Source organism: Zygosaccharomyces rouxii (assembly GCF_000026365.1).
Source record: "Zygosaccharomyces rouxii strain CBS732 chromosome F complete sequence".
Classification (NCBI taxonomy): domain Eukaryota; kingdom Fungi; phylum Ascomycota; class Saccharomycetes; order Saccharomycetales; family Saccharomycetaceae; genus Zygosaccharomyces; species Zygosaccharomyces rouxii.
The window spans coordinates 984,052-996,323 of NC_012995.1; the positions used below are offsets into that span (position 1 = coordinate 984,052).

The 12,272-nt window shown below is 39.0% G+C and overlaps 7 protein-coding genes across 7 annotated transcripts; 5 read left to right on the forward strand and 2 right to left on the reverse strand.

The window, feature by feature from the left end:
• Nucleotides 1–17: 17 nt before the first annotated feature.
• On the reverse strand, nt 18–1,859 carry HRK1 (putative serine/threonine protein kinase HRK1; the record flags this gene model as incomplete). The annotated part of the gene is made up of 1 exon (XM_002497682.1): nt 18–1,859. The coding sequence occupies one exon, from the start codon at nt 1,857–1,859 to the stop codon at nt 18–20; it is 1,842 nt and encodes a 613-aa protein (XP_002497727.1).
• A 949-nt stretch (nt 1,860–2,808) lies between these two features.
• ZYRO0F12144g (alkene reductase) lies at nt 2,809–4,002 on the reverse strand (the record flags this gene model as incomplete). Its single annotated transcript, XM_002497683.1, has 1 exon — nt 2,809–4,002. The coding sequence occupies one exon, from the start codon at nt 4,000–4,002 to the stop codon at nt 2,809–2,811; it is 1,194 nt and encodes a 397-aa protein (XP_002497728.1).
• Nucleotides 4,003–5,095: 1,093 nt separating this feature from the next.
• On the forward strand, nt 5,096–5,563 carry TAF9 (chromatin modification protein; the record flags this gene model as incomplete). Its single annotated transcript, XM_002497684.1, has 1 exon — nt 5,096–5,563. The coding sequence occupies one exon, from the start codon at nt 5,096–5,098 to the stop codon at nt 5,561–5,563; it is 468 nt and encodes a 155-aa protein (XP_002497729.1).
• Nucleotides 5,564–5,831: 268 nt separating this feature from the next.
• Nucleotides 5,832–8,168, forward strand: ZYRO0F12188g (ChAPs family protein; the record flags this gene model as incomplete). The annotated part of the gene is made up of 1 exon (XM_002497685.1): nt 5,832–8,168. One exon carries the CDS (start codon nt 5,832–5,834, stop codon nt 8,166–8,168), a length of 2,337 nt encoding a protein of 778 aa, XP_002497730.1.
• Nucleotides 8,169–8,477: 309 nt separating this feature from the next.
• DFG5 (putative mannan endo-1,6-alpha-mannosidase) lies at nt 8,478–9,839 on the forward strand (the record flags this gene model as incomplete). Its single annotated transcript, XM_002497686.1, has 1 exon — nt 8,478–9,839. One exon carries the CDS (start codon nt 8,478–8,480, stop codon nt 9,837–9,839), a length of 1,362 nt encoding a protein of 453 aa, XP_002497731.1.
• A 382-nt stretch (nt 9,840–10,221) lies between these two features.
• Nucleotides 10,222–11,502, forward strand: RAX1 (Rax1p; the record flags this gene model as incomplete). The annotated part of the gene is made up of 1 exon (XM_002497687.1): nt 10,222–11,502. The coding sequence occupies one exon, from the start codon at nt 10,222–10,224 to the stop codon at nt 11,500–11,502; it is 1,281 nt and encodes a 426-aa protein (XP_002497732.1).
• Nucleotides 11,503–12,140: 638 nt separating this feature from the next.
• Nucleotides 12,141–12,218, forward strand: ZYRO0F12254g (uncharacterized protein; the record flags this gene model as incomplete). The annotated part of the gene is made up of 1 exon (XM_002497688.1): nt 12,141–12,218. One exon carries the CDS (start codon nt 12,141–12,143, stop codon nt 12,216–12,218), a length of 78 nt encoding a protein of 25 aa, XP_002497733.1.
• Between the last annotated feature and the right edge of the window lie 54 nt (nt 12,219–12,272).

The window sequence follows — 12,272 nt, forward strand, 5'->3', positions numbered from 1 at the left end:
TATTATTATTATTGTTATCAGACCTTGAAGGTTTCTGAATGATTTTCATCCTCTTTGACTAGGGTATGATGATGGCCTGGAGCTCTAATCACTTGTTTCCCATGCATTGTACAAGACATGATACCATTAAACCATTCATCCTGATATATTTCCTTCATAGTAACTCTTTTTGTTGGATCAATTTCCAAAACCCTTGATAATAAGGGTCTAGATGCATGTGGTAAAAGACGCAACAATCTGTAAGGACCATGCAAAATTTTTCTTTGGCCTCCAGCACGTTTGGCACGCGATGATACAGATTTTGCATCTATCTGTGAAGCTTGATCTGGATTTTCTTGTTGCTTTACGTGCTGACCAGAATGCTGATCCGTACTTTCTTGACTTTTTTCCTGTATATGGTCGTGATGCTCATTTTCGTTATCGTTATCATCGTTTCGCTCATGATGGTGATGGTGATGTTGATGACGGGTATGATGGTCATGATTATGATGCGTTGATTTGTCCTGATGCTGTTCATCTTGGTTGGGTGCTGATTCCGATTTCGATTCCGGTTCAGCTTTGTTCTTCTTTTCATGCCTCTCGTCTCTTTCTTTTAACAATTCTTCATGGTGTTTCGCAGAAGCTATATAGTCATGAGGTTCATTATCTTCCATGCAAAAAAGTCTGAAGTTTTCATCCGTTTCTCTAGGAACCTTCCATGGAAATCTTTTAAGCATCATACAGCAATATATTATACCGATAGACCAAACGTCAGCACATTGAGGTTCATAACATTTTGTGTGGGATAAGACTTCTGGAGCCAAATAAGGGTCGCTACCGACAATACCATGAGCCGGCGTGACTTCCGTTTCCATAGGGTATCTAAAGACTACAGCACTACCAAAATCGATAATTTTTAAAATTCCATCCATGGTCATCACACAATTATCCAGCTTCAAATCTCGGTGAGCTAGTCCTAGGGAATGTAAATATTTAACACCTTCCACAATCTGTTTTAGACAACAGTTGATTTCCCCTCTAGACATTTTACCAGTCATGACCACGGCAAAAAAATCTACTGGTGCATATTCCATAACTTCAAAATACTTGTCTTGCTTCGTATCGCTAAAAATATCCATAGTCTCAATAATATTTGGATGGAGTAAAGTAGACCCAATGCAAAATTCTGCTGTACATTTTCTGGCATAATCTCTAACTGACTCATTCTGTTTACGAGGTCTAAATTCTTTTACGGCAAACATTGCATTATCACTTGGTCTATAAAGAATTTTAACGCTACCACCTGCACCTGATCCTAAGACTCTACCCAATTTACCGTATTTTTGTGCTAATATGGAATCATCGTGATAAATGTTGACTCTGTTCGAAAGCGAAAGCGTACTATCGCTACTAGGCGGTATAGCAGATTGAGTGTGAGCCTGGTGGTCTGCAGTTTGTTGAGGTACAGGGGTTGCCGCGGCATCAGGTGGTAAGTGTGCGCCTGACTGTTGAACTAAATTCTGAGGTAATTCCAGTGTAGAAGCTGAAGGTTTTACTGGTCGTTGAAGTGAACTCGATGAACCTTTCCTATTGACCTTCGGCTTAAAAAATCTTTTCAATTCTGCCATAGAATGAGAATGTTTCGGTGAGGAAGAACCAGAGCCCACAAATTCACTCAAGTTGAAATTGTGATTCTGAGCACCATGCCCATGAGGCGAAAACGAAGAATGTAATGAATCTGATGACCTTTCACTCCTTATTGAATCGTTACTGTGCCCTCTATTAATAAAATTCAGAAACCCCCTTGAACTTTTAGAATTTGGTGAATGGTCATGATCATGATCATGATGAAAAGGCTTTCTCGAGAGAAGATAGGGCATGTTGATGAATACCTGCTATATTTATTCTTGATTCTGGTTTGGTTGATGGATAACCAACGTCACTCTCAAAAATCACACTGGAACTAGGGAGTGAAAGCGGAAGATTAGAATGGCAAAACGTAACAACTAACTGGTCTTTATAGACAATGAGCTTTAAAAGTAGAAATAACCGGAGAAAAATCCTCAATAACCCTTTTGTTGCTCTTTTTTTTTGTTCCTTTGAATCAACTGACGCAAGCACGAGTAAGATTAAATGGAAAACAGAAATACAACTTCTTCGTCACTTATTGTTTTAAACAGGTCAGCTGAGGTGCAAAAAAATTATTTCAACTTAACTTTAATGAAGAGGTAAAGATGTGAATTATTTATTGCAAAAAAAAAAAAAAAAAAGTAATATCCCTTCAATGCAGACTTGTGGGATAAAGGTTATCTTTTTGTTACAATTAGCGATTCAAACATTCTTGCTCATCTCGTTCAAATATCATATTTTGTGAATAAGGTTTTTTACAAGCCGAACCGGAGGGATTTTTTTTTTTTTTTCTGATTCGAAAAGTGCTTTCGGATTTCGTGGAGACTCGGACATACCGGGAAACGTTCGGACAGGGGCGGACAAGTTCGGTTTGGGCGGCTAATTTGTGATTTACCCGCTGGAAGGCCGATATGCAGATGCTATTATTTAGCCATAGTAGATTGAGTATGGCATGATATGAGAAAGTGTATCAGGAAGAGAAGAAGTTTCCCATCCGACTCCTTCCTCTCGTTCTTTTCTTGTTGTGCCCTATTAAATGTGAAAGCTAAAAGGAGGCTCCTTTGTCCCTCCCTCCTTATATTTATATATATATATATTTTTTTTGTTCGTATGGGGTGTAAATAAATCGTTATAAGTGATGGCGGCAATCAAACCATAATCAAAAAGCAAACGATCTCCGGCGCCCTATAAAAGAACTAATTAGTAACCTAGTTTTAAACAGTTCTGATAATTGGGATAATCAGTGTAACCAACTGAATTAGAAGTGTAGAAAGTGGATCTGTCGTATTCGTTCAAGGGCAACCCTTCCCTCAATCGATGTGCCAAATCTGGATTAGAGATAAAAAATCTCCCGTAAGCAAGTAAGGTGCGATTATCTTCAGTGAATTTCTCTTCCAATTCTGGATGTAGTGCCAGATCACCACAACGTATGACAATACCCTTCCAAATGGAATAAACAAAGTCGTTAGTACCACCTGTATATGCACCTTCACCTTCTGGTAACTGAGGAATAGTAACACGAGGTTCCACCAAGTGGATATAAGCTATTCTATTACCTTGCTGGGCCCTTCTTTCCAGTTCACCGATGATGTGAGCGTATTGAGCTAGTATCAACGGATTATCCCCACTAGACATATCCCCGTAAAATCCATATGGTGAAAACCTAATACCTATTTTAGAGGCACCGATGGCATCAATAATAGCATCGACGATTTCTAAGGGAAAGCGAGATCTATTTTCTATGGATCCACCGTACTTATCGGTTCTATGGTTGCTAATTGGATCCAAGAATTGGTTTAAAAGATATCCATTAGCGGCATGAATCTCTACACCATCAGCACCTGCTTTGATAGAGTTCTTTGCTGCATGAACCCAATCTCTGATGTATTCGTTGATCTCTTGTTGCGTAATACCATGTTGAGCCAATTGAAGTTTAGCTGCTTTTTCTTCCATCTCTCTGTTCATATAGAGGTTATCGGTAGCAGAATCATAGCGTAAGTCATTTTTAGCTAACACTTCCAGGTCGGCACTTCTACCAGCACTCCATATCTGTACGAATACAGAAGATTTATTTTTATGAATCGTATTAAATACTTTGGACCATGCCGAAAATTGGTCCCCGGTAATTAATCCTGGGGATCCAACAAATCCAGCACTTTGTAGACTGGGGAAGGCGGCTTCAGTAATGATTAGGGTTCCAGGCTCTTGCGATCTTTGTGAATAGTATTCGGGGGCAAGTTCTTGATTTAGAACGCCATCATCGTTTAAACACCTGCATCTGGTTAGTGGTGCTAAAACTACACGGTGGTTTAGTTGGACGTCCCCTACTTTAATGGGCTTGAAAAGATTGGTATCACCAAGCGAAACCGGTTGAAACCTCTTTGTAAAGGACATATTGATCTGATTCGTGGTACTTAGAGACAGCTACTACTTAACATTCCTTTGTTTGAACTCATTCATCCCATGCAGAAAGTATGTGTGCCCGTTCTTATATGTTGGGGACTCTTGGTCAACAAATTTAAAACATGTCGCAATCAGAGGAGGCGATTAATAAGCCGTATAATTGTCTACTAGATGATAGTTTTTTGTCAGCAATTGAAGCCTCAATTATTTTTTGCTCATTGTTTAATGAAACTTATCCTTTGGTAGCATCAGTGTCTTCGTTGTATTACGACTTGCGGATTTCATGGTTGCAGCCGTATGGTGTCACATAAGCTTTATACACCTTCAAGAAATGTGGTCCGTAATTTAAGTATTGTTGCATTGTATTACTTGTGGAGACTAAAGATAGATTAGGATTGATATTATTAATTAAGTCTTGTAGAAGGGGAAGGTACATTCCTAGCCCTTAACTTTCCTAGACCTCCTACAGCTCTAACAATGAACAATATAAAGTGTCAACTTTAGGGGACCCGTTCAATCCCCCTGTCAAGTCTATAGAATATTGAAAAATTAACAAATTTTAGCGAAGACAATGAATGGTTACAGTACGTAGTTGTACTGCTTACTGTTCTACTTTATTTTATATTTTATTTTCTGTCATTTACAATTACTGACGTTGTCCTCGCTTCGGAGTTCGATAGCAATAGAAATGCTATGGAACAGAATATTCCTTCGAAGTAGTCTCCGACTCCTAGAAGTATGGTTTAGCTCTTGTCCTAGTGCTCAAGATATGCTCTGATTGAGACGTACTTCAGTATGGAAATCAAGTAATAGGCTCGGGATGCAACTAAACAGAAGTGGATTGAAACTGTCTAACAATAATTATATATTTACCGAATAGAATATCGATAGATTGCTACCAAGTGACTAAGAATCTGCCACGTTGATTTATTCCCTCTTCACTTACCTTATCTTTTTATCCTTTCTCATCTCATCGTTCATCACTTAATGTTCTTGACAATCCGAAGTGACAAACTTCAACACAGACTACAATAACACATACTGCTTAACAAATAAGTAAAACACTGGCAAAAAACCTCGAAAGATGACGGGTAAGAACGTTAATGGTACTGCTCAGAGTAATGGGATTGATTCCGAAGCTGCCCAAGATATCCCAAGAGATGTTAGACTTCTGCATCTTTTATTGGCATCACAATCTATTCATCAGTACGAGGATCAAGTTCCATTACAGCTAATGGATTTCGCTCATCGTTATACCAGAGGTGTTTTAAAGGATGCTGTTGTTTACAATGATTATGCAGAATCTTCAAATGCTCAAGGTTCATCAAACCAAGGCCTTTCCGTGGAAGATATACGGCTTGCCATTGCAGCAAGAACTCAATATCAATTTAAACCTACTGCTCCCAAGGAACTTCTATTACAATTGGCTGCTGAACGTAACAAGAAAGCTTTACCCCAAGTAATGGGTATGTGGGGGGTTAGACTGCCGCCAGAAAAATACTGCCTGACAGCTAAAGAATGGGATATAAGTGAAGATCGCACAGAAGGTTAAAGCATCAAAGAGAATACATTCTGTGGATTTCTGAAATGACTGTATTATTCAATTCGATTCCTTATATAAATCCGTGTCACGTGTGTGGTGTAGATCTGGTTACGTGTGTATGTAGGGTAACTTGTTACGTATAATATGATTTGTTTCGCGTGTTCAGTTTTCAAGAAAAATAAGAGTCGTTACGCACTGTTTCTCAAAGAACTATTAAACGTTGGGTTGTTTAAGAAGACACAGTTAGATTAAAGAATTGAGTCATAAAAGATCCAATATGTTCTCACAGGGATCGATTCCAGAGGTTAAAGAGGAAGTAGTTGGGTATGCATTGAGTGAGCGCCGTCTCAAGATCCCTCAGTTCCAAGATTTGGGACCGCCCGATCTTATAACTATGGTGAAATATATTCCATCTTCAGGTTCTAATGCCGCTGAAAAAGGACACCATCATGCAGGCAGCACTGCGGCTGCAAGTAGTGCAGCACAAACTGCTGCTGAATCTGCCGATGTTAACGGTAGTAGTGCTCAGATCAATAGAGGGGCAGGTTCCGCTGACCAAGCCACTTTGTTAACAGGATTACATTCAAGCGAAAGGCTTAAAGGTGAAATCGGTACCTTTTTCTACTGTTTAGGTGCTGATACTTCGGATCCCACATCGATTGCAGTCTTTCTAAAATCCATTGCAGATACAATTTCAGACACACCTCAAGTTTGGTTTGGTAAGGCCAAGAATTTTAACGTTGCGCGTATCTCTTTATCGACTTGGAATACTTTCCGTAAGTGTGATGTTAATGTCATCGTTCATATTCCAGGTACTGTGCAAACTTATATCTTAGATTCTAATAGTGAACAATCACAAATGGGGACATCAGCACACGATCGTGATTTAGTGTGGACAGAAACTTTTTTCAGTGGTATTGTACGTTCCATCATGTTAATGAAGGATAATTCTGAAGAAGGTGAAATACAAAATTTGGTTGAGACGTACATTGTCAACCCATTGACTTCAGGAAAATTAGATAGTGTTACTGATATCTTTATCAAATTATTCCCCGTCGTTTATGAAAGAGGTATGCTATTAGGTGGACCTTGCCATGTTACAAATGTTACCAGAACGAATAACTATCTAGTGGAAACGTTAGTGGAAATCGTTAGATTGACCCATAGTGTGGAAAAGTGTCAAGAGATGTTGGAAGCTTTAATAGAAAGATACCCTGAAGCTGTTGTAATTCTTGTCCGTGTGTTTTTAACCAATGACTTAGAAGTGGATGCGCTTAGATTAATTAATGAAGCTTTAGTCTCTAAAGATCCTGATAGTGACGAAAATAATTATCCAGAACCGCCAGCTTATTTGGATTACAAATCCGAACTACTTTGTGTTGAGACAGATTTCTTAATTGATGTGAAGAAGGATTATAAATTGGCTGAAAAGACTGCACAAGCTGCTGTCAATTGTTCACCAAGTGAATTTACGCCTTGGTGTCTTTTGGCAAAAGTTTACATCCGTCTTGGTGATGTGGAAAACGCACTATTGACCTTGAATGCATGTCCAATGACTCCATTAAAGGATAAATACGCCTTGAAACGTGTTGTACCTATTCCTACAGATAGTAGTCTGCATCTACCGTTACCAGTTGACGTGATATTGGATGAAGTCAGTTCTTTGAACCCACAAGACATCCAACGTGAACATAGGTCTGCAGATCCAGTTTTAGCCAACTTGGCAGCTTCTAATTTGAAATCAGTTTTCCAGGTCGCTTATAGACTATTGACAGAAATCGTTAGACTCACCGGCTGGGAAACTCTACTCAAATACAGATCTAAAATCTTTGTCATGGAAGAAGAATACCAGGGCTCTACGGATGAATTAAATAAACCTGTTTCGGCAAAGGCCGTTTTACCTAATGGTGAAGAACACAGTCAACAGAATGGACATTCGGAGGGTCCATATGTGGCTGAAAATGGCAGTGGGCCAACAACTGCTGATACCATTGCTACAGAAAACACCAGTTCCAGCGTTCATTCCCTACGTTCCAAACGTCTTTGTGAGAGGTGGTTAGATAACCTTTTCATGTTACTTTATGAAGATCTAAAGACATACACCTTGTGGCAGACTGAACAACTGTATTTTGAAGCACAGTATTCGAAATACAACAAATTGACTTTCGAGTGGGAGTTGTTCGGTCTATGTGCACGTCGTTTGGGTCACTATCCTGAAGCCGCTCGTGCTTTCCAAAGAGGTCTATCCCAACGGTTCTCTTCAGAGTGTGCGAGAAGACTAATGGAATACTGTGTCAAAGAACGTCAACAGATTAGAGAACAAAGCGGATCTCCTAACACTGAGTATACTTCATCTCAAATTATCACAAGAACCAGAGAATTAGACAATACGATTATTGACCTATGCGTAAAAGTTTGTTGTTGGAATCATCGTTGGTACATAGAATTCTCCATAAAGCTGATAGACGCTTTAAGCGAAGTCATTCAAGACATGGGTTTCACAAAGGTTTCCAACGAAATTGCTGCAAGGTACTCGGAACAAGTATGTCAGCTAATGAAGGACAACATGCTGGACTTCTTCGCCAATTACACTAACGGTTATTACGACAACTGAATGTAAGATATGATAAATTAACCCATTGTACATAATTCTAGTGTGAACAATAACAAGAACTATTTGTCAACGTCGATTGGTCAATTAGACCTCATCTATAAAGCATCAATTATACAATTTTTTTCCTTTTTTTTTCATCATTATTTTTATTTTTATTTTGGATTATCATCCATTATTATCAGCCTCGCAGATTTCGCGTCAGCCTTATAGAGGCGTCAATTTAAATAGAGCTAAATCATAAAGCTTTCTCCAAAGGTTCAAACATTAAAACCACAGGAAACTATATAGGTAGTATTAGGACAATTCATTATGCTGCTACATAATATTCTGGTCTGGTTAGTATTTTCCCTCAGTCCGATATGGGCAGTAGATCTCCAAGTAGGTGATAAAGATTCGGTATGTTCTGCTACTGCGTTAATCCAACAAGGTATGTTAGACTACTATGCAGGTGATAAATATGGTGGTGCAATTGGTATGTTTCAACCACCGTACTATTGGTGGCAAGCAGGTGAAGCATTTGGTGGGATGATAGACAATTGGCATTTTTGTAAGAATAATACCTTTGAGGAGTTGATACGGGAAGCTATGTTGACCCAAGCAGGTCCTCACTACGATTATATGCCTCAGAACCAAACTATGGTGGAAGGTAACGATGATCAAGGTGTTTGGGGGCTTACGGTTATGGAAGCTGTCGAGAGAAATTTTACAGATCCTGGTGATGGTAAACCTGGTTGGTTAGCAATGGCACAGGCAGTTTTCAATGAAATTAACGAACGTTGGGACGACAAATCATGTGCTGGTGGTGTTCGTTGGCAAATCTTTACATGGAATAGTGGTTATAACTATAAGAATACAATTTCTAACGGGTGTTACTTCCAATTAGCAGCAAGATTGGGACGTTATACAAATAATCAAACTTACTTAGAAGTTGCTGAAAAAGTGTTTGATTGGTTAACTGACGTTGGGTTCGTGGTTTTGAAGGATAAAGGTAATGTTTTTGATGGTGCAGTGACTGATGATAATTGTACCCAAGTGACCGAATTGGAATGGACTTATAATCATGGTATTATTCTTGGTGGATCAGCTTACATGTATAACGCTACCAATGGGTCAAGTAAGTGGGAAGAACGTGTAAATCAAATTCTTAACGGTGCATCTGACTACTTCTTCCAAGACAATGTCATGTATGAAAGTGGTTGTCAACATGGTGATAGTTCGAACTGTAATAACGATCAGAGGTCCTTTAAAAGTATTTTTTCAAGAATGCTCGGATTAACAAGTGTCTTAGTGCCATCAGTTAGTGATAAGGTGGATCAGTTGTTAAATGCCAGCGCCGAAGGAGCGGCCAAATCTTGTAGTGGTGGTATTGACGGTCATACATGTGGGTTGAATTGGTTTAAAGGGTCTTGGGACAACCAATACGGTCTTGGTGAACAGATGAGTGCGCTAGAAGTTATTCAAAACACTTTGATTCACAATTCAGATCCACCTTACAGAGAAAGTACTGGTGGTTCCTCCAAGGGTGATTCCGCCGCTGGTCTAAATACTACAACTACAAATGTACTGCAAAAGAAACTCAAAATCCAGAGTAAAGATCGTGCAGGTGCTGCAATCATTACGGGTGTCGTTCTAATGGTCGTTGTTGGAGGATCCGTATGGATGTTATTTTAATCCGGTGACAACCAAAAAGAGGATACAAGAGACTATCATTTATATATGGGTTGTGAGAACCTCAATCTAATGGTATGGCCAGAGCTCCAGAGATTGTAGTGACTGTCGTTCCCCCATAGCCCTTGGTATTACGCGAGTCAACGAGTCACGTGTGCACGCGATGTGTACTTATTTTTACATTCGCCTATTGTTTACTATTTTTTTTTCAAATGGCTGGTTAAGACAAGCATTCTTGATGGGGGTATAAAGTAAACTACAAAAAGTCGTGAATGGAAAAGAGACATATTGGAACTGTTTTAAAAGAAACATGGTATCTGGTTAGATAGGTCCAGTTGTACCGGTACGCTGTTAGAATTGAAGTTCCCCAAGCTTTTGAGTAAAGATGGAGGGAGATTTTACGCCTATTGAAAATCAACGTCTTCCGACACTTTACGAAGTATTACTGAGGCAAACATCACCACCGGTGGATCTATGGTCCTTTTATACCTTCCTTTCACAATTTCCTTATGCAATTGACTTCCTCGATTTCTGGATCGACCTTATGGCACACGTAAGGTTATGTCGGGACTATGTGAGAGGTGTTAAAGAATCAATTGAGGCAAGAAATAGTGAATTAATTGCGGATGATGCACACTCTGATGAGTCTAATGTTTTACTGGATGCACTGTTAACCGAGGGATATTTGGATTTTAAGAACGCAAGGCGGGTTTCTCAGTTCCTAAGAGGAAACGTGGAGGAATCCATGAGAATATCAAGGTTATTGGATACGTTCAAGCAAGATCACAGACTAAGTACTCAGTCTGACCGGGAAGCAGATGAGTTTCTAGCCGCAATGGTGGATGATATGTTAAAGCAAAAGATCCACAAGGATAAGCAACCAAAAATGACAAGAAAACAGTTGATTAACAATGCAAGTCAAATATGTAGGCAATACCTTTTGTCACCACAGGAAAGTCCTCGATACTTGATCAACGTTCCTGATGAAATAAGGATGAAGGCATTGCATGCTGTGCAAAGTGAACGTAGATTTGATCCCGAATTATTCGAAGATTTAAGGAATTTGTCGTACGATTTTCTAGAAATGGATTGTTTCCCCAAATTTCTCAACCGTGTGGCTTTGCACAATTTACACGATCAGTTATCGGATTGGAGATTTCAAACTACAGCGGCCATAGGTAAATCGAAAGGGGACATTCGTGGCCAGAGATCCGCGTCGCCATTGTCCACATATTCGGGTCTAGGTCGTATTGCCCTTGGATTGTGTTGGTTAGGAATTGGATTCTGGATCGGATACGTACTCATATTTTTGCATTACAGTAGAGCCATTCGTGTCACTACTATAGTTCCGTTTGGGATTGGATGTTACTTTAGCGTTTGTGGAATTTATCAGGTGGATATATTGTATTCATGGTTTGGTGTTACCCAAAGGCTAATGTACGAAAAAAAATTACCATCGGATAGGGAAGAGGATGTTCCTAAGAGTAGGACAAGAGTACCGACAATTTTTGCCCTTCTAGGTGGACGTTCAAGGCTGATGCCAGTTCATCATCCTTTTATTAAAAAATTACTGTTGAGAAGGGGGATGTGGTGTTTCCTGTTGGTAGTAGTATCTACCGCAGTTCTTACAGTTCTATTCAGTTGTGTCCCAGGTAAGAGAATATGAAAGGGAAAGACAATTGCTAATGGAATTGATGGTGAGTTTCACTCTGTCATTATGTAACCTTTTTGCATTATTGGGTAGCATTGCATATAATCGCATATTACCCATCTATAGGTCTTTTATAATTGATGTTTTATGCACTTTGAAGGATTCGAACTCAAGATCTCTTCGAAAGTAACAGACATCCACAGATGAAAAGTCACGTGGTATGTGGTTACATAGAGCCTTCTGGCGGTAGAATGGGAAACTTCATATAAGGAGTTGCTTACGCAATACATGCCACCATCTTCACAAATCTTGGACTGGTCTTTGTATTCAGTAAAGCCAAATCAAGTTGAAAAAAATTTGTTAGTTCATATTCATTGGTTACACTTAGTGATATCATCGCTGACTCACCTCCGTCATTCGTGATGAAATAACGGCTTTTTTTTTCTTTTTTCTTTTTCCTTTTTCGTATTTAAAACTGAAAAAATTTCAATGCTCATCTCATCTCGTCAATCTCAATCTCATCTCAGAATTTGAAGATATATATACTTTACTTCTATTCGGTCTTTTAATCATTTATCTTTAATTCCTATTTTCTGTTGTAAGAAATCATTATTGATTTTACTTTCACATTTTTTCCCTTTTTTTTTCTGTGTATGTTTAAACTGTCGGAGTCTTCATACACCTGTCAAGACTATATTTCTGACCACATTTGGAAGACCAACGAGTATTAGATAGATTAACCCCCTCACTACTACAACTAAACCAAAAAAAACTTGAATTTGAAC